Source organism: Rattus norvegicus, chromosome 8, assembly GCF_021556685.1.
Source record: "Rattus norvegicus strain SHRSP/BbbUtx chromosome 8, alternate assembly SHRSP_T2T, whole genome shotgun sequence".
Lineage (NCBI taxonomy): Eukaryota > Metazoa > Chordata > Mammalia > Rodentia > Muridae > Rattus > Rattus norvegicus.
Genome location: NC_141541.1, coordinates 81,169,258 through 81,196,932, shown reverse-complemented (window position 1 = coordinate 81,196,932; position 27,675 = coordinate 81,169,258). Strand labels below are relative to the sequence as shown.

The following is a 27,675-nucleotide window of genomic DNA, read 5'->3' as shown; positions in this document are numbered from 1 at the left end:
GGGCACCCATGTGGGCCACATCTTCTCAAGTAAGCAGTGACCCAGGGAACTTTTTCCAATGGTGACAGAGAGCAAACTGGAGATTAGAAACTCGAGGTGCATTCCCTGCCTGAACAGAGTTGGACTAGTGAAAAGGGATGCAGATCAATGCCTAGCTGACTCCAGCCACAAGGAAGGAATTCAGACCCGAAGCTACCAAGAATTGGGCTTCGGCAGCCCCTGGAGGGATCCTGGAGGAGGGAAAGCCTGGCTAGTTGGCACCCAAAGTTTTGACACCAGCAGAATTCATGGAGACTTCTGACTTAGAGAGCTGTGAGGTTGGAAATTCGTCTTGTTTTTAGATGCTACGTTTGTAGCGACTTCTGCAATGAAAGAGGACCACAAACCTGGGTAATAGGTTCAGCTTCGCTTTTCTCTTTTCTTCCTCTTATTTATTGTTTGTTTATTTATTTATTTATTTATTGGCATGGTCTCTGTGCCCTTGGCTGTCCTGCTGTCCTGCAACTCAACTTTGTAGACCAGGCTGGCCTGGAACTCACAGAGATCTACCTGCCTCTGCCTCCCCAGTGCTGGGATCAGAGACATGTGCCACCATCTTCCAACTGGTTTTCTTTGAAGAGTATTTGTGTGAACATATCTTCATAAGTATGAGTTATTTAATTATTAATGATACGATGGTCAAGTTATTTAATCAATGCCAATAGCATCAGGTATGGCACCACCCAAACAGTAATGTCAGCTCCAGGTGATCCAACACCCTCTTCTACCCTCTGAAGAAGGGAGGTTAGTTATTAGAGCATATTAGCCTATTAGAGGCTACCCCACCTAAGAAACGACTCCTCCTCCCCAGCAGCTGTTCACTGTGACCTTCCCAGCAGTGAGCAGCTACCACTAGCCTGTCACACTCTCTTACAGAGAACCTGAACTCAGTTCTCAACACCCACATCTAGTAGCTCCTGTCTGTAACTGTAGCTCTGAGGAATTTGATGTTATCTTGTGCTCTCTGGGGGAACCTGATCTCAGGTGTGTTTATACAGACACACAGAGATGAATAAATAAAAACAGAAATTAAAAATAAAAGATGCACGCAAAGCCTTCTGTGTCCACAAGCTACCCAAATACGTGCAAGTTATGGAAATAAATTATCATTAATACAAAGTTATTGGTCATAGTGTATACCAATGCTGGGGTCACTGAGCCCAAAGAAAGGAAGAACTGGAAGAGCATATGCTCCCAGAAATACAAGCACTGACACTTTCACGGGTCATGGGTTGAGGGTGACCAAGTGAGGAAGGACATAATTTTAAGATTTTAAAATGTTTGATACTCTGTGAATTTCACATCATGTTCCCCAATCCCACTCGTCTCCCCTTCTCTTATCCATCCTCTACCCTTGACCACACCCCAACCCCGAATCTCAGTGTGGAAGCTGTGGTATGCCAGTCTATCCCTCTGCCCACACAGCTTGACTTGCAAATGTTAATTGCAGTAAGTCATCGGTCTGGTTTAAGGTCTCTGGTTTCTGCTACTCCTGGATCTGCACCAGGTTTCTCTTGGGTGTCCTGTTGTCCTGTGTCCTGCAGATCCTACAGCTTTGGGTCTTCAGGGCAGGTTTCCTTCATATGCTCCAACAGTTCACAGATGGGATGGGCCAACACCAAGCCCTGCACTTGGGCCTGGGAGGTAGCTGAGATGTTCAGCTTGCCTGCTCACTCCCATCAGGACTACCAGTGAGAGTTCTCCAGCACTGGCCTGGCCTGATCAAGCTCTCTCCCTAGGGGCTGGCTTTTTAAATATCTTTATGAGCAGAGACAGTACCAATGGGAAGCTATGAGTGAGGACGTTCAAGGACCCAGGGTACAGAGGTCTCTCTTTATCAGGTCTAAAGGAGGAGCTGTAGTTTGGGTGACCCCCTACTTTGATTGACAGTTAAGGTGCTGTCACATCTCATAATGCAGTTGATTTCAACCTTCCTAATGCTGTGACCCTTTAATACAGTTTCTCATATGGTGACTTCCAACCACATTTTCACTGCTACTTCTTAACTGTAATTTTGCTGTTATGAACCATAATGTATCTGATATGCAGGATATCTGACCCTTGTGAAAGAATTGGGGGTTGTGACCGACAGCTATAATACATCTGACTTTAATCATACACACACACACACACACACACACACACACACACACACACACACACAATTATGCATAGGCATAGAAGACAAATGGGGAATTCTCCCCAGAGTTTACTGGAAGACATTTTGTCTCACTGCATATGCACCCTAAAATTAGTTAAAGTCAGATCAGCCCTTCTCATCATACTGCTTAGATACTGTCTAAATCTGATTGCTACCAGGAGGGGGGAAGCTCACACTTTTGTGGGGTTCTGAAGTCCTGGTGCACTGTTTGGAGAGGGTTGTGTGCATAGTACATGCAGAAATTAGGCTGCTGAGTCCATTATTATAGGGAGAACATAACCCAAAACCAAACAGGGAGCCCTAAGCTAAAGTACCTTCTGTGCTTGCCAGCCTAGGGGCCAGAGGGCAGCTGTCTGTCACAGTTAATCATGGAGGGCATTCACACGTCAAGTCAGCCTTGAGAAGCTGAAAACATTTCTAAGTAAACGGAGTCACAGCTTTGTTTTTAAAATTAGAATAGAACTTTATTTGTGGAATTGAGATTTTGAAAATGATTTTATAGTTTATGCAATAAATTTCGATACATTATTCTGGATATACATTTACCATATAAGAAAAAATTTAAAAACAATGTCAAATAGCTTCTCATTAAAACCAATTGTGTTTAACTTGATACTTATAAGGAATAACTTGAAAGGTATAAATAAAATTGAAAACAAATACCATTTGGGTTTGCTTTTATAATGCAATTTTGTGTTTCATTTGTTGGGGGTAAGGATTAGAGAAAAAGGCTAAAATACTTTTTTTTCCCTAGAGAAGTACAAAGCCTTTGTGTTTCGTGTAAGTGACTTCACAATGCCCCAGTGGCAGAATGTCAACAAGGTGTTTTCATGCACTGGCATGAGGGGCTGTGGTGTTCCACCCAGGGTCCCTCCAGACTGTCACTACACACTGGGGTAGGGGTGCAACACACCTGGTCTCCTTAACACCAGGTTCTAGTGAAGTCACAGAATCATCCAACGGGAAATGGGTGTGAGGAAGAGGAAGCTCGTGTTTTCTAAGCTCTGCTGTGGATGAGTTCTCTCAGAGGCGACACTGAATAACCGTGTGTACAATTCTGTTTTCACAAGATGGTTTCACCCATAGTTCTATACTATGGGGACATTCCAGGTAACACACCGGCCCATATTAGTGTTACTTTGCCACTATGGAGAAAGTGAACTCTGACACTGAGATCCATACATGAAAACGCACATAAGCCAGTACTCATTAGGGATCACCCTTGCCTACGGTAAATGAACTTTTATTTTTAGGTTAACATGCTCACTGGGAGGGGGAGCTGACTGAGACTGGTGGCTTGCAGGAAGTACCTTTTTAAGAACTTAACATAGCCTTTAGAGACAGAGAGGGCGGGCACAGGTATTCACATCTGCCAGACAGGGAACTGGAGCCCTGTACCGCAGGCTCGGCTGGCCAACGATAAAATCAAGACTGGACGGTGGCCATGCCTGGCTGACTCTGATCACCCTGGAAGCATGCACTGGCCTATGGAAAGCGTTTCTGCTATCGTCACTGAAATCCCTACCATGGGCTGACAGGCACTAGTCATGTCAGAGCCAGTAAGCTTAAACCAATGGCCCCAAGTTATTTCTTACAGCTCCCACAGGCCACTTATAAGCATTCCAGAAAGTTTATAACACAAGCTTACATTAACTCATTACATGCCACACTGAAAAACAGGCTTCGCTTTTCTCATGTATAAAGAGCCTTTTCTGATCAGTCACCAGTGTAAGGTGAATACAAGGAACCTTGGCAGACATAACCTTGCAGTCGGACTAGGACCTCGCTTTCCTGTCCTTCTGCCGTATTCTGCTAACTCCTGCTTTCTACTGTTAGTACAGTCGCCTACACATCTCTAAGCTTGAGGATAAAGATGGAGCTGACGGTTTTACCTCAAGGGCCTGGTACACAGCCAGCCCGCACTGCTCACGCGTGGGCTCACGCGTGGGCTCACGCGTGGGATCTCTTCCTGTGCTTCAATGTGGTTATGGTGGGAGTCCACCTGTAGCTTTTGCTTGCCCCAAGGGTTTTTGACTTTAATAAAACATAATTTTCATAGGAAACAGTATTTTTTAGAAAGCATAAGAAACCTGGTAACAAATTCATACAAATTATGCATTGAACTACTCTTTGGTTATTTTAAACAAATTTTTATACTAATGTGATACTAAAAATATAAAAATGCAACTACAGAAATTCGCTTAATCTGTAAACATAATGAACTCCGTAAACACGTATGTACTACGTGACTGCAAGCGTGAAGAGTGGCTGGTAAGGGCAAGTCATACATGTAACTCGGTTCTTCACGGCATGCTTAGAAACACTGCGTGTGGAGCTTGTTTCGTGTTTGAAGGAATTCTAACGCTAACACAGGACTCTAGCCTTGAGGGTGCACAGGCAAAAAGGAGGCCTAGTACTCACTACACACTGCGGACAAAAGCTTGCCCCACTTGTCTCCAGACTCGCCTTAGGCTCAAGCTGCATGCTAACACACGTGAAATACTTCCAAGTGAAGAGTAACTTTTTTTTTTTTTAAAACACAAGTGACTTACTTAAGTGACTAAAAACACATGTGATACATCTTCCAAAGCGGCTTCAAGGGGTCTAGGCGATAAGGTACACTAGGCAGGTCTACAGAGTAAGTAAGCGACACGTGGTACTAAGTGTGTCGCGGTTTATGAATCAATCATTAAAGACTTTCTTTGTCCAAATTTCATCTTAAAAAAGCGTCAATTTTTCCCACCAGCTACTCATTACAGATATTTCACAGTTGGAATCTCAGTAGTTTTAGAAGGATGTGCCTAGCAAGATGAAATACGGTCAGAACTCAGGCACACAGGACTCACATCCTGCCGTACACATGAACCCCAACAACTGGACAAAGGAACAAGTCAGCGTGGTGGTGGCTGAAATCATGGATAAACAAACTGTCCTCTGGACTCTTGAAGAGCCAGTGGCCATCTTTTAGAAGTTATCTGGAAAATGCTAAAATGTGATTTTGTTTTTGCTTTTGCTTAGGAACTATGGTGTATAAGACACCACAGCTTGGTTTTTTGTAATCTAATCAACCCCATCAAAGCCCTGCGTGTTCTCAATCGCCATCTGAAGTTTATCCCAGAGTTCGTCAAAGGATTCATAGGGTGGCAGGTCCAGGCGGTTGAAGCTGAAAAGATTGAGAGAATCTGGTTAGGATTGACAGTGAAGGGGGAAACGTCCCCATGGTAACCACAAGACCGCTGCTGCCTGTCAAGAGCGTGTTCCATCACTGCATTCTGAGGTCACAGCTGCCAGGGAGGCTCTCCTGACCCCCTGTGCAATCTTGCCCTCACACCTGTCTCCAGATGACTGGGTTCGTAGATCATGATAGCCTTTAAGACGGAATGTTCTAGCACTTTGGGGAAAAGGTCAATACTCATGGAATGGAGAAAAAAAAATATATATATATATATATATACATACATGTATATATATATAGCCAACTAAACTAGTTGGGCCTCTATTTCTTTTAAGATTAATTTATTTTATGTATGAGTACACTGTAGCTGTCTTCAGACACCAGAAGAGGGCATTTAATACCATTACAGATGGTTGAGACCCACCACGTGGTTGCTGGGAACTGGAAGTCAGGAAGAGTCAGTGCTCTTAACCACTGAACAAGCTCTCCAGCCCAGGGCCTCTATATCCTTAGCTACCTGAATTTTGAGCCCAAGCAGCATGGGTTTCAGGATCCATGTTCCTGTCCCTTCCTGTCTCTCCTAAGGCTGCCACACACCTGTATAGTAGGAGTGGCTCCTATGCCAGCAGCAAGGGACTATGTCCTGTCTAGGGTAGAACAGCTACTCACCAGGTATGTGCTCTGGGCAGCTTATCAGGGGTGCCCCACTGTTCCACTGTGAAGGACTGTGGTCCATTTGAGCCTGTGGAGAAGACAAGTTTCTGTGGTTTAACTTACTTTACCCACAAGTCCCTAGACAATTCAAAATACACTTTTCCATATATAAAACTTGTACACACAGAAAACGAATCAGAAGAGAAAATGAAGCCTCCCCTGTGCTAGGATTTACTGTTGAGTTATAAAACTGTCTGTCACTTCACCTGAGGGTGCTGTGCTCTGCCCCACTGTGGCACACTAGGTGGCACTCAGCGTTTTGCTAGACCTGACCCAGCTGCATCTTGAATCAGGGCTTTCTTTACAGGTACAGGTACAGGTACAGGTACAGGTACAGGTACAGGTAGGAAGGAAAGAAGGAAGGATGGACGGACGGACGGACAGACTTCTTGCTTTTGATTCTCATTGAAACCAGTTTTAATTTTTTTCCCTGATTACGTAATGCCACTGTAAAAACTGAAAAATGACAGAAAAACCATAGCTGAAGGCTGTGAGAGTCATTACAATCCTAGCTCATGAGGTCGCCGTGGGGAGGGTTTTGTGTGGTTTCTGTGTGGTTTTGTTTGATTTGTTTTTCAACATTTAATTTAGGGCCTCCCATATGCCATGAACACACTTGTTACTGAGCCAGTCTTAGCTTTTAAGTATTTTGATTATAAGTATTTATTATTTTCTCCGTATCTAAATGTGCATGTGTGGAGGTCAGAGAAAAACCTGTGGGAGTTCTCTCTGCACCTGTGGGTTCTGAGGACTTAACTAAGGTCATGAAGCTTGGTGGCAAGGGCTGACCTGCTCAGTCATGGGGCAGGGCGTCTTTGTCTGCTGTTCAAGACTGGGTTTTGCTCTTAGTCCAGGCTGTGCTGGAACTCACAATGTAGCTGAGGCTGGCCTCAAACTTCTGTCAGTCTCTGTACTTCAGTTTCCCAAGTAGTGGGACTCCTGAGTCTTCCTGAGTGGTTCTCACCCTTCCTCATGCTGCGGCCCTTACTTAACACAGCCTCCCACTTTGTGCTGACTCCCAACATAGGGTTGTTCTGTGGGTACTTCATACCTGTGATTTTGCTAGTGGTATGGACTGTAGTATAAATATCCAACATGTGACACCCCTCCAGGGGTTGCCACCTACAGGTTGAGAACCGCTAGCCTAGAGCAGTTTGTGTGCATGTGGCCCTGCTACACGGTCTACAGTTTTTCTCATTACAGACATTTTAGAAACTGCCTTTCTTTTTCTTTTAGAGTTTCCACTTAGCTGTCTCCAATCCTCAACATCTCAAGTGCCAGATAAGCCGGCTCACATTCTGATCTGTGACTTTTCCACTCTCCTCCTCAAATCCCATAATCAATTCCAAATGTGCACGCATCATTGCCAGAAGGTTTTCAAGAGGCGTAACTTTCTATATTTTGTCCTCTATGATCAGATCCCACTATAACTTTTAGTCCTGGGGCTGGAGAGAGCTCAGCTGCTAGGAGCCCACACTGTGTGGCTCACAACCTCCCATAACTGTAGCACTGGGGGATCTGACATCCTCTTCTAGCCTCCGTTGGCAAGCACATGGTACAAAGACATAAATGTAGGGAAAACACGATTACATATAAACTAAAATGAAAAATAAAAGGAAAGGAGAGTGGGAGCTATGTGTGATCTTATCTGGGATCCCCCCATCTTCCACAAGAATGAAGCTTTACCCACACCTCACACCAAATCACAAAAGGACTCTCTGCTCAAGAAAGCTTGGGAAAACTTACTCTTAATTTAACTTTATTTTTTTAACAAGTTCCTAAGAAATCGTTGAGTTCTTCCTAATCTGTGTTTGCTGGAGGTGTGCATATATGCACACCTCACATCAGGCGTGTGACTACGCTCTCTGCTCTTTATTGAAATGCCCTTTAGGATTTGTGGACTGAATGTCTGTGGTAGCTGAAGCAGCAGGAAGAGAGTCCTTGGGTAAGAGGGAATTAGACTTTCTTTAGTGTAGTCTATGTATCCTCCAAGGCTACTATGGCATAGATGTCAGCTAACGCTGTTTCACTGCTGTCTCCACCCAGTATGCTAGAGCAGTGGTTCTCAACCTGTGGGTTGCAACGACCCCATTATAGGGGTCACCTAAGACCTCTGGAAAACAAAGGTTTATATTATGATGCATAATAGTAGCAAGATTACAGTTATAAAGTAGCAACGAAGGTCAGCATGACACATGGAACTGCATTAAAGGGTTGTAGCGTTAGGAAGCTTGGGAAGGAAGGAACTGGGCTAGAGGTGCTGCTGTTTCTGGGACTACAGAACGCAGCTCAATGCTCAACGGCGAAAAGTAACTCAGCCACATGCCAGGTTCTTGGTCACTATCCAAGATAGTAGTAGTGACAGAAGGTAGTGACATCATCCACTTCTTTTTAGGGCAGGGTCTCTTACCTACCTGCAGCTTGCCAATTGGTCTAGGCTGGCACTCTACCAATCAAGTTGTCTCCCAAGCCTTCAACTAAATTTTTAAAAGTTAAACTAGACTTGAAATGGTAGAAACTTAAAGACTCTTCAGCTATGAAAATAACAGTCAGCTTCTGTGCACTTCTGAGAATCTACACAGGACTCTTACCATAGAGTTCAGCAAATCCATTCATAGGCACACGGGATGTGCCAGTAACAAACTGAAGTAAGCGTATTCTTTTTTCTGAATCCATCATCAAAACAGCCTGAAAAACAGAAAGACTTCTGCTAGAGAAGAGTACTGAAAATAACAGAGAAACTGTCTTGGAAAAACCATTTGACACCCCAAGCCCCACCCCGCAGTGGTGGTGGCAGGTGGATCGCTGAGTTCAGAGCCAGCCTGATCTACAAAATGAGTTCTAGTATGATAGCCAGGGCTACACAGAGAACCCTTATCTCGAAAAACAAAAGTCATTAGAGTTTAGAGAATAATCACTAAGGTTTTGTTCTTATTCTCAAAAAACTTATTTCTAAGGCTTTTCCCTCAGAAATGGAGAGGGCCTCAGCAGTGAAGAATGCTCACGGCTCCTGCAGATGGCCTGGGTTTAGTTCCCAGCATGCACATGTTGGTTCACAATTGTCTGTACGTCCAGGGGATCTTACACCTTTTGGCTTCTACTAGTATTGTACACATGTGACATAAACTCATGTAACCACGTATACACACACACTTAAAAAAAAAACCTTTACAATAATTACATATTACTAAAAGTCACATATCTAAGAATTTAGAAGAGCCATGTTACAAGTTCTTCGAGACAGTCCTCACACTGGTGAAAACTGATGTGCTTATTTCAGCTCATTTCCTACGATTCTGAATGCCTTCCGTACTTACCTCTGGATATCAAGAAGGGTAGACTCACATTCAAAGGCATTTATGCAAAATTAGAGGCCTGTCTGCTTTGCTGGTGCACTTTTCAGAGTGCGACACACTCTGAGAGTCACTCTACAGGTGGCGTAGTATGACTGAACCTCAGATTACCTTCCAGAACCAGTGGATGACCTGGTGGTTTAAGCTGTATCCATTTTTGTATTTTGTATGTTCCCTCCAGTCGTTCACGTCCACATCTCCCAGACCACACATGAGAAGCTGCAGACAGACAGACACGCAGTCAGAACTGTGAGCAGGGAAAACCGGTGCAAAGCTCTGGGTTTTTTCCTCTCCTGAGTCAGGGTCTTACTACATAACTCTGGATGTTCTATAATTCATTGTATAGACCTGGCTGGCTTCATATTCAGAGGGTCACCTGCCTCTGTCCCTCAGTGCTGGGAATGGAAGAATGCATCGCTACATCCAGCCAAAGCTGTTTTAACACAGAACATTTTCTTTGCTGCCCTGTTCTATTGCATGTTTATATGTATTGCAGCATGTCTATGTCATGTTGTGAGTGAGGAAGTTAGCGATAGCTTGTGGGAGTCCATCTCCACTCTAGGTGTCAAACTCGGGCTGTCAGGCTTGGTGGAGGGTGCTTTTCCCATCTTGTGGGCCCTCCAGTTCTCTTTTTAAAGACAGGGTCCCTGTAGCCCAGGTTAGTTTCAAACAATGTAGCTGTGGATGACATGAACTACTGGTCTTGCTCCCACCCCTCGAGTGCTGGCTAATGGGTATGTACCACCACACCCTTCTACACCGTGCTGCGGATGGCGCCCACGGCTTCACACCCTCCCTCCTCCTCCCCACTTTCTCTCCACAAACTGCCATACTCTCCCTTCCTCCCCACTCCTCCATGCCCTCGCCTCCACACCAGTGGCACTGAGGACTGAACTCAGGGCCTGCATGACTGCTCAACACTGAACTACATTCCCAAGCACAGCACAAACAGTTGTTACCTCTAGTTCATTTTCATCGAATATCTTGATCAGATCCTGTGGTATCAGTTCAAAAAATCCCTAGAAGGAAAGGAATGTGCCCAAAGCTGGTTAGCAGGCTTGGCACGCTCAAGCATCTTGTGGATGGAACACTCACTCCTACACAGATCTTGCCAGCATACTTTCATGAACAACCCTTCACTGTGATCTTAATGTGGCCGTCCTGTCTTTATTTCTCAAAGTGGCTATGTTAAATCCTCCCTCCTCCCTCTTCATTCCTTCTACACGTACTGAGGAGACTGAGGCAGACAGAAGCCCATCCCCCATCCTGGCCAGGCCCACTGCAGGAGGTGAGCCCCCTCAGCGGGCCTCACCCCTTCTGTTGCTCCCTCCTCCTCCTCTCCTTCACCTACTGAATCCTGTCCTGGCCTGGGACCTGCAGTAATCCTGCCTAAGTCCCCAATCGTGAGTCAACTGCACCTTTGTTAATTTCCTGCGTTTTCCTCGTCAGCCCCACTCAGGACTGAAGACACTCATTCTCACCACAGGCACAGCTACTTGCTCATAGCTCTTTTCTGCTCCTCTAGTCCCCAGCTTAGTCTCACTGTGCCCTCTGTCCCCACTTCCCAGTAAGATTCTAACTGTGCAAGACAGCCAGAGCAGGAAGATTTGCCCAGGAAGATATAGTGAGACTGCCACACAGCACCTGAGCAGAGGTAACCAGCCACGTGGCAGAATAAAGTTCTCTTAAGTTCTAATTCTCCTCAGAGAAGATCCTAACTATAAGGCCAGGGTCCATGTAAATGTATGTAAATGTATGCTGAGTCTGAGTCTTATTTCGGGGTCATGGGGCTGGAAGAATCAGGATCCAACTGACACTCCAGGGAGTCCTCCACAGGCCTCCATGGGCATGCATATGCACAGTATTTGAAAAACATAAAATCAACCTAAAAACACAGCTAAAAAGGGTCTTTGAAGCTCTGGTATGGCAAGCAATGAATGTGGGGTACCCACCTCTTTAAAAGCAGCCATTTGCTTCTGGATTCTGTTCACAAATCGCCACTGGATTACAAGGCTAAAAGGAGAAAAAAATAAATAAAAACATTTCTTTCTGTTTTTTCCCCCATACAAACCATGAAAAATGTTTTCAGATATGTCTATTCCACTGAGAGACAGATAGACTAGCTGTGCCCAAGGCAAAAAAATCGGAAAAGAAACAGGGAGAACTAGGGTGTGCTTTTCTTAAGAAAACTGATTGTGGCTTGGGGGGAGAAGAAAGAGCAAGTAAAGGAAAAATCTTCTGAAGGAGAAGGAAGAGAGAAGAGGGAGAAGGAAGAAGAAGAGGAGAAAGCAGGAAGAAGAGGAGGAAAAGTAGAAAAAACAGCTCAATCATTTCTAGGAAAATACTTAGAAGTAAAGTACTCACTAGATATACTCCTTTTTGTTCTTGTTGGTGACCACAACCTCCGATCCACCAGTTTTCAGCTCGTGTTGATGTGTCTAAATTAAACATGAGTGTTTTCATGAGGAAAATGGGAGAAAACTACATGAATTACACCAGAAGCCTAGTGCTTTGGATTAAATCCATTCAAAAGTTAAAAGCTAAGAAAGCTTAAATATTAGTCACACATCAGTGGCGAGTACAAATGCTGGCTGAGAGACACCTTTTGCCACGAGAAAATAAATGCACAAGCTGAACAGAGAAGTGTCTCAGGTGCACTGGAGTGCACTACACTTAGGTGACAACACTGGCTTTGGAAATGACGTTTATAGAATCTGAAAGTCCACAGACCTGTCCAAAAAGCTCTTCATCTATGATAAATCTCAGGTCCAGCTCCGTCGGGTCATTTTCAAGAATCCATCGCAGAGAACTGTAATATTCACTATCCTAGAAGGAAAAGTGCACTCTAATTAAGTGAGTAAGCAGTGCTAGGAATTGAACTTAGCCTAGAATTCTATCTTCTAGGCATGTACCCTACCACTGAGCTAAAACAGCACTTAAAAAAATCTGTATATAGAAAGGTACATGAACATGCATGACATCTACACTGATGGGCTGGGGAGATGCTCAGTCAAGCATGAGGATCCCCACCGTAACATGAAAAGTTGGGCACAGAGCACACACCTGAATTTCCAGCACTAGGATTGAGAGATTGTATGTGGAATGTCTGAGTTCATTACTGGACGGTACTTAAACGTTAAAATTAAATATACTATTCTAACCAACCCACACAATAACTATGTGCTCTTGTCTTACAGTTTCCAAAGACCCCTGCTGGAGCCGGGGAATGTGGAATGTGGCTCACTTACTGGTGTAGGACTTACTAGCATGTGTAAAACCCTGGGTTTGATTCCTGGAAAGGCATTAACCAGCTGTACCTATACCTATAATCACAGCACCCAGAAGTCATGGCTGGCTACATGATGCGTTTATGGAGGCCAGCCTGTGCTCCATAAGACACTGTCTCAAACAACAAGAAAAAGCACAACAAAGAATCCATGGGGCCTAGAGAGAGACAACTTAGTGGTTAAGAGCTCTGGCTGCAATTGCGGAAGGTTTGATTGCTAGCAGCCACAGCACAGCTTTCTGGCCACTGAGGTACACATACACACATGCAGGCAAAACACTCATACACAAAAAATAAAAATCATATTGTTTGTGATATGGAAGCCATGTGTATTCACACTACACAGGGCCATACACAAGACTTCGTCTTTAGGCTTCTGTTTCCTTTTAGGAGACCCCACAATACCCTGCCTTTGGAGTGGAGGCTTTAAACATTTGCCATTCATTAAAAATAAGTCTAACTCAAACTGTGATGAAAGAGATTATCTGTTTTGTGGCGTCTGGAAAGACTCCTCACTGTTTTGTGAGGTTACCGAGCATGATGACCTGAGTTCAGGTATTGGGACCCACCTGACAGAACAAGAGAAGCAACTACGGCCAACTGTTCTTTGACCTCCACAGGGGTCCCATGTATAAGCAATGCTTCCCTCCCCCAAACAGACAAATGTAATAAAAATAACTAAGTGTAAATTTAGAACATTAGCAGATAGCTGTCGACAGAGAGGGCTCAGTGGGTAAAGGCAGGTACCACCTTACTTAATGAGCAGAATCAGGGGCTGGAGAGATGGCTCAGAGGTTAAGAGCACTATCTGCTCTTCCAGAGGTCCTGAGTTCAATTCCCAGCAACCACATGGTGGCCAACAACCATCTATAATCTGGCGTGCAGGTGCATACATGAAGGCAGAAAATGTATGATGTATACATAATAAATAAATGTTAAAAAAAACGAGCAGGGGGTTGGGGATTTAGCTCAGTGGTAGAGCGCTTGCCTAGGAAGCGCAAGGCCCTGGGTTCGGTCCCCAGCTCCGAAAAAAAGAACCAAAAAAAAAAAAAAAAAAAAAAAAAAACAACAACAAAAAAAAAAAAAAAAAAAAAAAAAACGAGCAGAATCAATCCCTGGAATCCACATGAGGGAAGGAAGCAGAAAACTGATCTCTAAATGTGGGTGCCTATATGCATACACAAAGATATGTAAATGTAAAGGAATTCAGCAGAAGTGACTAATAGCTGCAGTGCATGGCAGACAGATACTGATGGAGGGAGGCACAAGAATAGTCAGTGGTGGATATGGGCCCCGCTCAGTCACTCTCTGCTCTGCCTCGCTGAGACAGGGCTGCTCGCTGATCCTGGAACTGAGCCCAGACACCGTCCAGCCTCTGCTGCCAACAGTGCTGCGGCTTCAGACACTCACAGACACAACCCACTTTCTATGAGGTGCACGATGTAAACCCAGGTCCTGGGACTTTTTAAAAATTTTGTTTGGTGCCCAGCAAATGCTCTTACCCACTGGGCTATCTCCTTAGCCCCTATCTATATTTTGACACATGAAAATTTATTCATTTCTGTTCTTACTATAAATTAATTGGGCTGTGTATGCAGCTTGGTGGTACAGCACACACTCAGCAAGTGCGACCACCACTAAGTCAATTCTGCAAATAACCACTGGCTATTAAATCCTCCAGATTCCGGCGCATGAGAGAGACCTACCACGGACTCCATGTCGTGCAGTGTTATCAGTTTCTGAAGCATCATCTTGTAAAAGGGGCGGATGAAAAACCCTTGTAAGAAACAAAATATTTTTAGGGTGACTATTAACCAAGAAACAACAACAAAAAACATATAAAAAAAAGTCTGCTCCTCAATGCTCACCATCCAACAGCTTGCCATGATAAACCGCCATCCCAGCCACACGGCCAATGAACTTGAAGTATGAGAGGTGATCTTCATTACACAAGCCCGAGTTTGGATTTATCTGCAGAGTGTAATTGTCCCTGTAAGACAAACCACACTCACGTGATCCTCTTGGTATCTCATAGAGCAACAGTCTATGTAGACAAATGGTAATGAAGTCTCCCCTGTGGCTACTTTTCTCTCCTAATACCAGTGACTCTGATAATGGTCTGAAATAGCCACTTCCGTTAAAAGGTGGAAATAGTTCCTAAGAACACATAAACAGATAGACAAACGGCCCCTGTAAAGACAGAGAGAGACTCAGGAAGAGCACTGATGCTTTTATAGATGACCTATGTTGAATTCCCAGCACCCACATTACAATTGGCAGCCATCTTCTGGCCGGAGAGGGTACTGCATGCATGTGGTGTGGGGCATAGACAAGCATGCAGGTGAAAACCTATTCACATGAAATGAAATTAAAAAACAAAGACCCAGGGAGCTATCAAAACCGTCTATAGGATCTCCAAAGTCCTCCCCTGGGCTAGGTAAAGTAGCAGCAGGAGAGAAGATACTCTGACCAACAGAGCTCCTGAAGTCGTGCAGGAACTCCAGGGACACAGCCTTTGTGGGCCTCACCCATGCTAGGAAGGGCTTCTCTGTTACCCTTGAGTCATGCCTGCTGCCAGAAGAATCCCTCAACCACACTTCTGAAAGTACTTCAAGAAAGCCCACTGGTTTGCCATGTTGGGCTCTGGTAGAATCCTAAGCTGATCTGGGATGAAGAGAGGTTTGTTCATGTTTTCCAAGGAAATGCCACTTGACATATGCTAAGTAAAATTGCCCATAATACAGCCAAGAGCTGTATGGTCTCATGTATCTAATTTGAGTATGCAGTCAGAGTCACAGAGAATAGTAGACTGGTGGCTGCCTGGAGATGGAGGGAAAAGTGTTTAATGAATGTAGAATTATGGCAGGAGGATGAAAAGGTTGGAGAGGACAATCCAGAATGCACTCAAGAAGTCGGCCGAGTATGTGCTTACAGAGGGCTGTTGTGGGCACTCTGTGGAGGAGGGCCTGCCCACTAGGTACAAGACACAGCACACACAAGGTTAAAATGGTAATTCTTATGTTCTATAATACAATTTTTAAAAAGCTGTTTTTGAAATATCAGTCATAATTTCCCTGTGTCACAATCATGGAGTCCACGCTTCCTAAAATGCAAACTAATGTTGGATGTTGGAGACTGTAAATTATTTCACCTTCGGTACACAGCCATTTAAAGTATTTATGAAAGGTGTGTGGACATGTGGCTCAAGTCTTAGCTAATCAAGAGGCTGAGGCAGCAGGACTGCTTAAGTCCATTCACCGGGGACCTGGTGAGGAAGAGGAACTTACGTAGCGGAATATTCAAACAGGCCATAATAGGGATTAAACATCTCCTTTGAGATGAGGAAGAACCATTCTCGGGCAACTCCTCCATAGTCAAGGCCCTTTTCACCATCAAACTCAATCCAGAGTCGGGCCTTGAGGAAGTCAGCTCTCTTCACACCCATAATTCTCCGGTAAGAATCCTCCAGAATGTTTGCACGGCGAAGTTTCATTTCAAATTTGTTTGGAATGTCAGTCTGCAAAGCCAAGGACAGAGACATTGTTTTACGTCAACCCAGTGTGTTTCCACACTTCACTAGGTGTCCACAGTCCTTTTCCTTTAGGTAAGGGCAGCAGGAATAGCCACTTGGATGTACTGACCTTTCTTTCCCTGAACCGAAATTGAGGAACCTAGTAATCCAGGTTGGCCATTCGCTTGCTAGCTTGCTATATAGGTCAGGCTGGCCTAGAACTTTTAAGACCTTGCACCCTCACAGCCGCCTCCCCCCCCCCCCCCACCAGTCTGGACATCCTCACAGAAAGCTAGGAAGTGTGGTCTTAACATTCGTCAACACGGAAGAACCTATGTATCACTTCTGATTCTTATGTCTAAAGACGCTAAGATGATGAGAATGAACCCTGGAAGGCATTTAGCCAGTGCTGTATTCCACACTAAGGTACAGGTTTGGCCATTCCGCCATCAATGTTCCTTCAACCTACTGCTGGCTACTCGCTACTGGTTGTTCTTACTCTTGTTCCAGGCTCTGTTCTCTGAGTGTGATGGGTGCAAACCATTCATTACAGCACTATGATACACTACTCTATTTTCTAACACAAGGAAACTAGAGACAACAGAGCTGGGCTCTGACTTCCCAGTCTCTGCTCTGTGCGTGGGGCATTTGGCTCCCGCATCTGTACTTTGGAGACAAACACAAGTAACCATGCCTCAGAGCCTACTGTAAATACTATGATACGTATCTGAGTGTTTCATCCCTGAGTGCTTTGTGTGTAATTGTCAAGTGGGTACTGTTAGAATAAGTTCTAACAGCCTTCTGCCAATTCAAAGACAGACAGACCAATCTGTTAGTATACTTACAGAAAACAGAAAGCCCCAGGGAAACTAATATCAATAGCCCACAGATGCAATATAGGCACCACACTGGTTTTCCCTGCTTGGGAAAGTTAAACAATGGTAGGAGTGGCGAGAAGTGATTTTTAAAGACTAATTACCAGGGCCCTGTGTGCAAGTAGAGTCCTGTTCTGGGCCTGGCACTATGTGCCGGAGCGATGGGGAAAGGGAGTTAAACTCCAGGGGTAGACAGACTGTAGGAATACAGTGTAGGGATAGAAGTGAAAACCTGCTAACACATCAGATGTGGCTGTGTCCCTGAGGCCTGTGCAGTACAGTGTAGGAGTGGGCGTTAAGTGTAGTTCTGTCAAGTTCAAACTAACAGGAGCCATGGGAATGCAAGACTGAGCTCTTGGCTGACCAAAGGCAGAAAACTGCTGTGAATTGGAGACTAATCTGGGCCCCATTATGGATTCCAGACTTGTTTCAAAACACCAATGATTTATTTATTTACATTTAAAAGTTGAGTGGTGTGTGTGCACTCTCGAGCATATGTGCAGACAGGCACGTGCATGCAATAATGTCATACGCAGGTCAGAGGACAAATTTTCATGGGTGTGAATGTGCAGGCCAGAGGTCAATATTCATTGTCTTCCTCAATTTCTCGATACTGTATCTTCCTTTTTAATTCCTTTTGAGACATGTTCTCACTATGTTGCTCTGGTTGGTCTGGAATTCTCTATGTAGACAAAGCTGGCTTCAAACTTAAGAACTTAAGAGATCAATCTACCCACATTCCTGAAATGCTTTAAAGTCAGAATGCCTAAAAGTAGAAGTTAATACACAAAGCTATTGATTATGATTTTAAAAAGCAGTATTTCATTTTGTTAAACTTGTGAATGAAAAACCCTGGTATCCAACCCACCATTTTGAATATCTGGAAAAATCACCAGCTTGGAACCCAAAAAAGCACAACCTAGCGTTGCCACCTAGTGGCCTTGCTCCTAAACTGCAGGGGAAGGAGGATGGGACCAGTCCATGAGGAAGGCATTTAAAATGTTGGTTATACCAAAGGATGGCAGATGATTTAAGTTAAGTTTGGTCATGGGAGAAAGAGTAACAAACATATTGGTCAAGCACAAGGAAATGAGTAACAATACCAGCCATCTGCACTTGTGCTAACTGTTAACTTTTACACTGTGTAGAAATGTGCTGTGTTGGGGTTGGGGATTTATAGAGCGCTTGCCTAGCAAGTGCAAGGCCCTGGGTTCAGTCCCCAGCTCCGAAAAAAAGAAAAAAAAAAGAAATGTGCTGTGTTTTTTTTTTTTTTTTTCTTTTTTTTTTTTTTTATTCATTTATTATATATAAGTCCACTGTAACTGTCTTCAGATACACACGAGGTATAGACAAGGGCATCAGATCTCTTTACAGATGGTTATGAGCCACCATGTGGTTGCTGGGAATTGAACTCAGGACCTCTGGGAGAGCAGACAGTGCTCTTAACCGCTGAGCCATCTCTCCAGCCCAAAACTCATCTTACTTTTTTTTTTTTTCTTTTTTTTTTTCGGAGCTGGGGACCGAACCCAGGGCCTTGCGCTCGCTAGGCAAGCGCTCTACCACTGAGCTAAATCCCCAACGAAATGTGCTGTGTTTAAAGCTGAGAACGAATGGCTATTAACACTTAGAGTAGTAAAGGGAAGTCTGGAACAAACACAAAAAAGGGAGAAAAAAAATCTCCTGAGCACCAAGTTACAAAGACCAAACCCCAGGAGGGCAAAGAATAAAGCAACCATCTCATGATGTTTTTCTAAATTACAAAGACTCCTGGAAAATAATGTAAGCATGTTGGTTTAGTAAGTTATCTAAAATATATGTATCCCAGGACTGGAGAGATGGCTCAGTTAAGAGCATGTACTGCTCATGCAAAGGACCTGAGCTCAGCTCACAGGTTCACAGTGAGTGGCGTACCTAAAGGTACCTATAGTGATGCCATGGCAACTACAACACTCATACACACAATGAAACTTGTAGCTTTTGTTCTGTGTTTTGAAAGAAGGTGTCAGTATGTATCCTTGGCTGTCCTTGAGCTCAGAGAGACACCTGCTTCTGCTTCCTGAGTGCTGGGATTGACAGCATGCACCAACATGTCTAGCCTAGAAAAGTAATAGTCTTTTAAAACTAATGGAGCTGGCAAGATGGCTCAGTGGCTCAGAGGACACAGATGTAGGCCCACAGGGCAGCTTAGTATGCAGTTGCGGACACCCAGATCAGGCATGTATGTGTAATGTATACATGCACGCATGAGGAAAAACACTCATACATGTTGAATAAATGAATCTTTAAAGAAAATAATTTAACACGCACACCACACCATTTTCTGTGAGTAGCTGTTATGACGTCACCCACCTGCTTCTTCAGCTTCCTTCGGAAAAACTCATACTTTCTTTTGTAATCTCTGGAGTAGGGCACTGCCTTTAGTGGAAAAAATTTGAAAAAAAAAAAGAAGTTTAGGTTGTTCTTATTGTAGATGAGATTATATGTCCCCCTGGATATTTTAATGAATATATATAAAAATAAAATAAAGAATTACTTGAAAATTAAGGTTTCATATGAAGAAAAGCAAACAAAAAACTTAAATTAAAAAATTCTCTTTAAGATAAAATTAGACACAACATTCAACTGTCTCTTTGACTGCAGTTTTCTTCATGTAATTTCTTTTTCCTTTTATAAAGGACAGTCTTTCTGTGTCTTTGGCTATCTTTGAATTTTCTATGTAGACCAAGCTATCCTTGAACTCACTCACAGTAGTCTTGCCGGCCTGTGACGTCTGAGGTTAACAGGATGTGCCAGCATTCCCAGCTCATGTAACATGCCACAGACAAAGAGAGGTCTTTCAAGCACAGAAAATCTCTACTTCTGAAAGGCTCTGAGAGTGCCTTCTCCATTAAAGGAAAAACTAAAAACTCCCACGAGATCCCTTTATTATTTTAAAAGAGTATATACATCATAAAAAGAAAGAGTACTAATCTAAAAAAGGAAAAAGAAAACCAAGCAAAACAAACAAAAAACCCCCATACATCCTATTTTCATTAATTTTGTAAATTAAACAAAATCTGAAGAAATGGAAAAAGTAGCTACATGAGAGTTTTCTATAAACGAACCCAACTCAAAAACAGTATAATCATGGGGCACTGAAATATTTATACAAACATGAACAAGGTTTCAACAGTAGGCATGTGCAATGGCTCTGACTAGAAATCTAGTTTCAGGTGTGATCCCGGAGATGGCAGGGGCTGCCACTTATCCTGGCTCAGACTGGCCCCTCTCTGCTTGGCATCTTGCTTTGAGACGGCCTGGACTGCACAGTCTACTGTCCGAGTGTGTGGAGCAGGGTAAGATGGCCTCACACCATCGTAAGAGCAGGCAGCGTACGGAGGCCAGAGAAGGCTACTCCTCTACAGTTCCACCCTTGACCCAGAGCACCAGGATGCGGGAAGACTCACTGGTCCAGTTATGGCCACATTCTGCATCCGAGGATCTTCCCACTGTGTCTTCTTTATATCTAAGAGGGAAAAGAAAAGAGATGTTCCTCTTCCTGGTGCCCACAACTGCGTGCTACCAACAACTGCAAAAGAGGAGGCATAGGGCACGTACTGTGATTTATGAAGAAGACCCTTCCATCTGTGTGCGTTCTTTCTTCCCAGCCTGGCTGTAATAAAACAGTCATTGCAACTACTTCAGTACCACATCTTACATGTACAGGTCATAAAAACACAAACAACAAAAAGATGCTAGCATTGAGTGCATGCCTAGTTTGCAATAATCATTTTTAGCAAAAGGTTATCAATAGTTTAATAACAATGTTAATTATAGTTGTTAAATAAACTTCTACAGGTACAAAATGTCTGAGTTAGGCAGGTGAGCTCAGCAGCAGAACTTACAGGTAAAGGTCCCAGGTCATTGGAGTCGACTGGTGTCTTTCCTCTCAGATGAGCAGGAATTTTCGATCTTGGATCATCCTTTATTTGTTTTAGTCATAAATAAAACAACACACATTTTAAACACTTTGGCTACAGTTGCTTTGTAACACCAATAGATTTTTAAAACAGTAGTTAGAGCATTTGCCATGGGACTGTGAGGACAGGGTCTGGATTCCCAGGGCCCATGCGAATGGCAGGCAGGCCCCAGTCCACTCTAATTCTACCCTTGGATGACAGAGAGGGGACCTCCCCCATGGCAAGCTGTGCAGATTAACTAGATACAAAGATAAGTTGTGGGTGGGTGGGCGGAAGATGTGACAGTTGTTTCGTTGAATTACTTGAAAAGTGGTGGAGCATGAGTTCTGCCATCAACCTCAGGCCTCCACATCCATTCACGTGCATACACACATATGAATGTATAAAAACACATACAAAATACACACGCATACATAGAAAATGGAAAAATAATGAAATAAATAAAAATCTCCTATATTTTATTCACACTTCTTGCGTTTTGAGAGAGGGCCCAGACTGGCCCTGGAGTCCTGGTCCTCCCACCACACAGCCTTTTGAGTGCTACCTCAGGCACTTATAACAGGCACGTGCCACTGCACCAACTTATAAATCCCTTGTGACTTATTTCTTCTTCTAGAAGATACTGCTGGGAAGTCCTACTAATAGGAGAGTGTGTCACTTCCTGGCAGAGTCAGAACTGATGTTGTCCATTGGGAACCATTTCAGCCAACTGTGAGGTCACCACAGGTACTGAGGACACTTTACCCAGCCCATTAGAACCTGAACTGCATCCAGTGTTCCCTGCACAGAAGCTGGTACAAGAGGGTAGCATTCACATGCAGGCCGGTGAGATGGCTCAGGAGGCTGAGGCGCCGACTGCCAGGCCCCACACCCTGAGTCTGATACCTAGGACTCACATGACAGAAGGACAGAACAGGCTACTACAAGTTAATTTCGCTCTGACCTCCAAACACAAGCAGTGACACAAATGCATGTACATAGACAGGCTAAATGATGATATAGGTGTAATCAAAGAAAATAATGAATAAACAAACAGAATCACACGTTGTGGTCCTATCTGCTTGAGCACTTGGGTGTACTTTCCCAAGATAATTCAAAATGCATATGGGGGCTGGAGAGATGGCTCAGTGGTTAAGAGCACTGACTGCTCTTCCAGAGGTCCTGAGTTCAAATCCCAGCAACCACATAACCATAACCATCTGTAATGGGATCTGATGCTCTCTTCTGGTGTGTCTGAAGACAGCTACAGTGTACTTATAATTAATAAATAAATCTTAAAAAAAGTTCTATTTATTTGGATTAATTAATGTACAATTACTTTAATATTCTATTAAGTTATTAAACTCTTTCAGATTTGTTTTAGGTATGCTGACCTTTAAAATAGTTCTTTCAGTCTTAAGTGTTACAAGTTTGAAGAACTTTTTTGTGATTAGCTAAACACCACCCAACTTTAAGAATTAAAAATTAAGAAATATCAAGAACACTGACTGCTCCTTCAGAGGACCAGTGTTTGTCTCGCAGTACCATGTAATAGTTTACGACCATCTGTAACTAACTCCAAAGGATCTGACACCCTTGACACCCTCTTCTGGCCTCCAGGGCTACACAGGCATATATATAAATATAGGCAGTCAAACACATAAAATAATGTAAATAAATTCTAATGACGACACTAATAACAATAAACATCTGTCCTGCTTAGCCTCAGTCTTTCTGGTAATATTAATGAATGAGACAGAAACTTGAAAGTTCTTTAATCTCATAAAGGTAGAAAAATTATTACTAAAAGTATTGCTAAGCCTTTATGACTAGTGAGCCAAAAACTGGAAATAGTTTATGAACACCTCTATAAAATCTAACATAATCTCAACAAGAATAAATGTACATTGAATACAAATAATATTAATAAGACTCCCAAGAGTTGGGGATGTGGCTCACCTAGCGTGCATAAAGCCCTGGCTTCCAGGCTAGAGGTAGCTCAGTGGTTAAAAACAGTGGCTGCTGTCTCCAAATGGCAGCTCATAGCTGTCTGTAACCCAGCTCCAAGTGATCTGACCTCCTCACAGAGACACACATGCAGGCAAACACCAATGCCCATAAAATAAATAAACCCTAGCACCACAGAAACAGAACTCATGTGTGGTACCTGGGAGGTAGAGGCAGGCAAATCAGGAGTTCAAGTTTAGCTTCAGTTATACAGCAAGTTCTACAACAGCCTGGGCTACATAAGACTGGGTACTGAACCTGTGTCCTCTGCAAGAGCAGCAGGTGCTCTAAACCACTGAGCCAACCCTTCACCCTGTAATTATAAACACTCGTTCACAGACACTAATCATCAAGACTACCCTTTAGCAAAACATCTGAGCAGGCACCCAGGGAGATGACTCGATGGATGAAATGCTTGCCATTAGTGTGAAGAGCTGGGCTCAGGACCACAGCACACACAAAAACGCCAGGTGGGTATCGTGGCCTGTGTATGATCCCACTGTCTGAGAGATGGAGACCGAATCCCAGAGAAAACTCGAAATTCAGCAGAAGACCCTGACTAAAGAACATGGAGAGCTATTGAGGAACACACATGGTATCAACTCTATGCCTCCACACGGTGTTCTTTCATGTGTGTATAAACACATACATACACTCATACACATTTACACGAACATGCCCACAAACACATAAACACAATGGCATGCATGCCAAAACTAAACAACACAGGCACTGAAGGTGCAGTCCTCTAAAGGAGCAGATCACTGCGTTGTTCCTGTCCTGATCCAGCAGACTTGCTTCAGGTAGTAACGCGTGATCAGTCTATGCTGGAGGCCCACAGGAGATGGCAGAACACACAGAAGATACTAGAACTGTGGGGTCTGAGCTTATGCCCAGGGCGCTAAGACAAGCTAAGAGTGCAGAGTACCTGCATGGTGGGCTTGGACCATGTGGTTGTCTTAGAGTTGTGGTCTACATAGTACGATCGTCCTCTGTCATCTTGTTTTTCTTCCCAACCTGGTGGCAATCCAGATGAAGTAGGCAAAAGCTAATACACACAACAAAAAGCCTCCATGTTAATCAGCAAGAACTACTGACAGAGGCCTCGTGCCTTTCTTCACTGCGAGTGCTGAGAAACCCTCGTTTTTATTTTAAAGGTACACCACTCATCAGAAAATATTGTTAAATTTATAACAATGAACCACAGTTAAAATCATATTTTAAAATATATTTAAAAAACATAGCAATTTACCTGGGAAGAAAGAAAAGACAATGAACATAATAAAACTTGTCAATACGCGGAGCTATGTAATTTGGGGTGGGAACATTCACACACAGGCTTGCGTACAAACTGATGGGACTACTGTTAACTCGGGTCCACTTTGCTTATGACAAGTTGAGGCTTTGGAAAGGAAACTAAGCCAATGTTTCTAAGAAAAGGAGCTAAAGCCTAAACTGAGGCATGCTAACCTCAGAAACCACAGTTAGGTGCTGGGTGGCAGAGTGGATCTCTGTGAGTCTTGAGTCAGCCTAATCTACCAAGTGAGTTCCAGGACAGCCAGGGGCTACATAGTGAGATTTTTGCTTCTCCTTGCACATGCTATAGTCTGTAAGAGGAGGCCAGACTAGACGGGGTATCCCCAAGACAGGATAACAAGGTAGTCCCTTCATGGCCTTTACGATTTTGTGTCATGTTGACTAGGCCAGTGGTCTTGACTGGACTGAATCTTTTTCCAAGACAAATAAGCCACACTCCTGAGCTGATACATAAATCTCATTTCTCAAAACCGATATATAGAATGCCAGTCAAAGGCGCACTGATTGGCGGGAAAGAGGAGGGACTTCCCAGAGGAGACATGGGACGTGCACACATCAGATGAGCAAGGATAGAACTAGGATTTGAGAAACCAGGTGTTAGGAAGAGAGTAGGAAGGGGCCAAGGCGGCAGACAGCAGGCAAGGGGAAGGGTAGGCTGAAGAGGCGGGAGCCTCAGAGTTTGATTCTATTTGAAAAGCAGGTGGGACGGGACAGAGCTCAGTGAGTAGAATGCTTGTCTAGCTTTCTTGAAGCCACAGGTTTGAGCCCCACCTCTGTGTAAATCAAGCATGGAGGAGTATGCCTGGAATCCCAGCAGGAAAACAGGCATTCAAGGCTTGAGATATATGAGGTCTGGTCAAAAACAAAATAAAGTGGTTACGTGAGGCAATGAGAACTTGGTGTAATCAGAGAGGAATCAGGAAGAAGTGAGAACCATTGTGGAGATGGCAGGACTCTGATGAGAGCACAGGAAAAGAGGCACCTGGAAAACGCCAATGTGGCAGCTACACACACTGAGCCAAGTGAAGGAGGGTCCTGGCTAGACAACCCACACAAAGGGCAGGTATGACTGTCAGGTACATGTCAATCACAGCTGCATGCTGTGCATGACACATGGGTAACAGTGGCCCAGCATCTCCGAGCAGCAGGGACCGAGCCGAGAAGCCACATCCCACTTGCCAACACCATCACATTAGCATGGGGCTCGATTTATAAGAAACAGCACTCTGAGGCTCAATTTCCAAGGTTGTACGGCATGGTTCCTCCATCCCTGCTGAGCAGTCACTCACACTCACTCTTGTGATATCCAAGAATTAGAAAATTAGCCGAGTTTTTTTGTCATTCATTCTTAGCCAAGAGGAGAGAAAACTCACCACAGGAAGTGTAGGCTGTTCCTCAAAGATACAGGTTTGCGAGCTGCCTCCTCTGCTGGAATGGTTCTTGAGGGGAGGAAAACAAGTAACACTTTGAGGTCTATCCTCAAGCACAGGCAATGGAGTGAGACTATGGGGACAGAGTAGGACACGGCATGTGGGAGGGTGTTGCCAAGACCCACGGGGGATGCTTTCTCTTTCCACCCTCGATCCTGGTCCTTCCACTTTCTGGTCCTCCGATGTCCACAACTGGACTTGGATTTTCCCTCTAGCTCATTCTTTCATCTTGTCATTCTTATCCAGTTTAAATATGTCTTTTTTGGCTATACCCAAATAAAAAAATTTCACGTTGATTACCCCATCAGTGACAAGGGGTTCCTGTTTCAAGCCACATTTCTGCATGCCGGCTCTAGCCAGAGGGCTGGTTCTAGGCCCCACTGTTCTCTGGCTGCAGCATTCAACAGAATTTCAGCTTGGTTGTGCAGCACCAAACACCATGCTTCTGCCCTGGGAAAATGCCCCTTCCTCATCCCCAGCCACTTCCCGATTCACAGCTCAGGACTGGGCATTCCACGCCAATGATTTATTTGCTGGAAATCCATAGTCTCTTGTCCCCTTCACCTCAATATACAAGCTCTAACCACTAAATGAAGTATCTTACTTTTGTTATTAAATGATATGACTTCAAAACTTATAAACATTAAACATAAAATCAGAATATCCTAAATTGTATTGTTTATGGTAACACAAATGGTTAACCTAAATTCATCACAACAGGAAATGGTGTGTACTTTCAGGACAACTTGTTTCTCGTGATTTTAAAAGAACATTGATATTCATGGAAACAGTCCAATTAGCAAATGAAAAAAATAACCAAAAGGCAAGTGTAAGAGGATCTCAAGGGGACGAAGGTGTAGCTGGGAGGTAAGACACATGCTCTGCACACGTAAGGTTAAGTTTGATCCTCATACCCCAAACCAACCAACACATAAAAACACAAAATAGGAACACACACACGAATATACACGAACGAACGCGCGCGCGCGCGCACACACACACACACACACACACACACACACACACCCCATTTAAAATTACATATAGGATCGGGAGAAAGGGCTCTGCAGTTAGAGTGCTTGCTGTTCTTCCACAGGACCAGATTTTGGATCAGCGCCTCTCCTGTAAGTCCAGCTTCAAGGGATCTGATATTCTCTTCTGAATTCCTGTACCCATGTGCACAAACCCATATACAGATGCATACATCTGATGTTCTCTTCTGAATTCATGTACCCATGTGCACAAACCCATATACAGATGCATACAGACATGCACACGGATACATTAAAAATAAATCTTCTGTAAAAACTTTAAAGGTATGTAAGTATGTGTATACATGTATGTTTATGAATAGATATTTAATGTCTAAGACACTATATATCAAGCCACTGATACTTATTAAGGCAACATAATTTGGAGTTAAGAAGGAAGAATCATGGGGCTGGAGAGATGGCTCAGCGGTTAAGAGCACCCGACTGCTCTTCCAGAGGTCATGAGTTCAATTCCCAGCAACCACATGGTGGCTCACAACCATCTGTAAAGAGATCCGATGCCCTCTTCTGGTGTGTCTGAAGACAGCTACAGTGTACTTATATATAATAAATAAATAAAATCTTAAAAAAAAAAAGGAAGAATCATTTTTGATTTTGTAAACCTCAATAATGTCTCAGGGTTCAACCCATTCATGAAATGGTTGAAGAATACACCTAACAGTGATGGTAACTCACACAAGGCCTAAACATGACAAGGGTACACTGCCGCATCTGGCTTTTATTTTACACAGTTCTGGCATCATGCTCAGGGCCCCATATAAGCATGGCAAACACTTTGCTGAGTCACCTCCCCACACCTATTCTGTAAATCTGATGA

The 27,675-nt window shown here is 43.8% G+C and overlaps 1 protein-coding gene across 4 annotated transcripts in view; it reads right to left on the bottom strand.

The window, feature by feature from the left end:
• Nucleotides 1-2,638: 2,638 nt before the first annotated feature.
• Nedd4 (NEDD4 E3 ubiquitin protein ligase) overlaps nt 2,639-27,675 on the bottom strand; it is an 84,773-nt gene continuing 59,736 nt past the window's right edge. For all 4 annotated transcript variants that reach the window (XM_087560556.1, XM_087560555.1, NM_012986.1 and 1 more), the window contains 17 exon segments: nt 25,750-25,815; nt 23,988-24,107; nt 20,999-21,076; nt 20,712-20,766; nt 20,561-20,619; nt 19,464-19,529; nt 16,016-16,245; nt 14,597-14,718; nt 14,435-14,505; nt 12,173-12,268; nt 11,807-11,880; nt 11,395-11,455; nt 10,402-10,461; nt 9,554-9,661; nt 8,681-8,777; nt 6,045-6,117; nt 2,639-5,363 (listed from right to left, as the gene is read on the bottom strand). In XM_087560556.1, coding sequence (XP_087416682.1) covers nt 5,261-5,363; nt 6,045-6,117; nt 8,681-8,777; nt 9,554-9,661; nt 10,402-10,461; nt 11,395-11,455; nt 11,807-11,880; nt 12,173-12,268; nt 14,435-14,505; nt 14,597-14,718; nt 16,016-16,245; nt 19,464-19,529; nt 20,561-20,619; nt 20,712-20,766; nt 20,999-21,076; nt 23,988-24,107; nt 25,750-25,815 — 1,539 coding nt within the window. In that variant the 3' untranslated portion in view covers nt 2,639-5,260.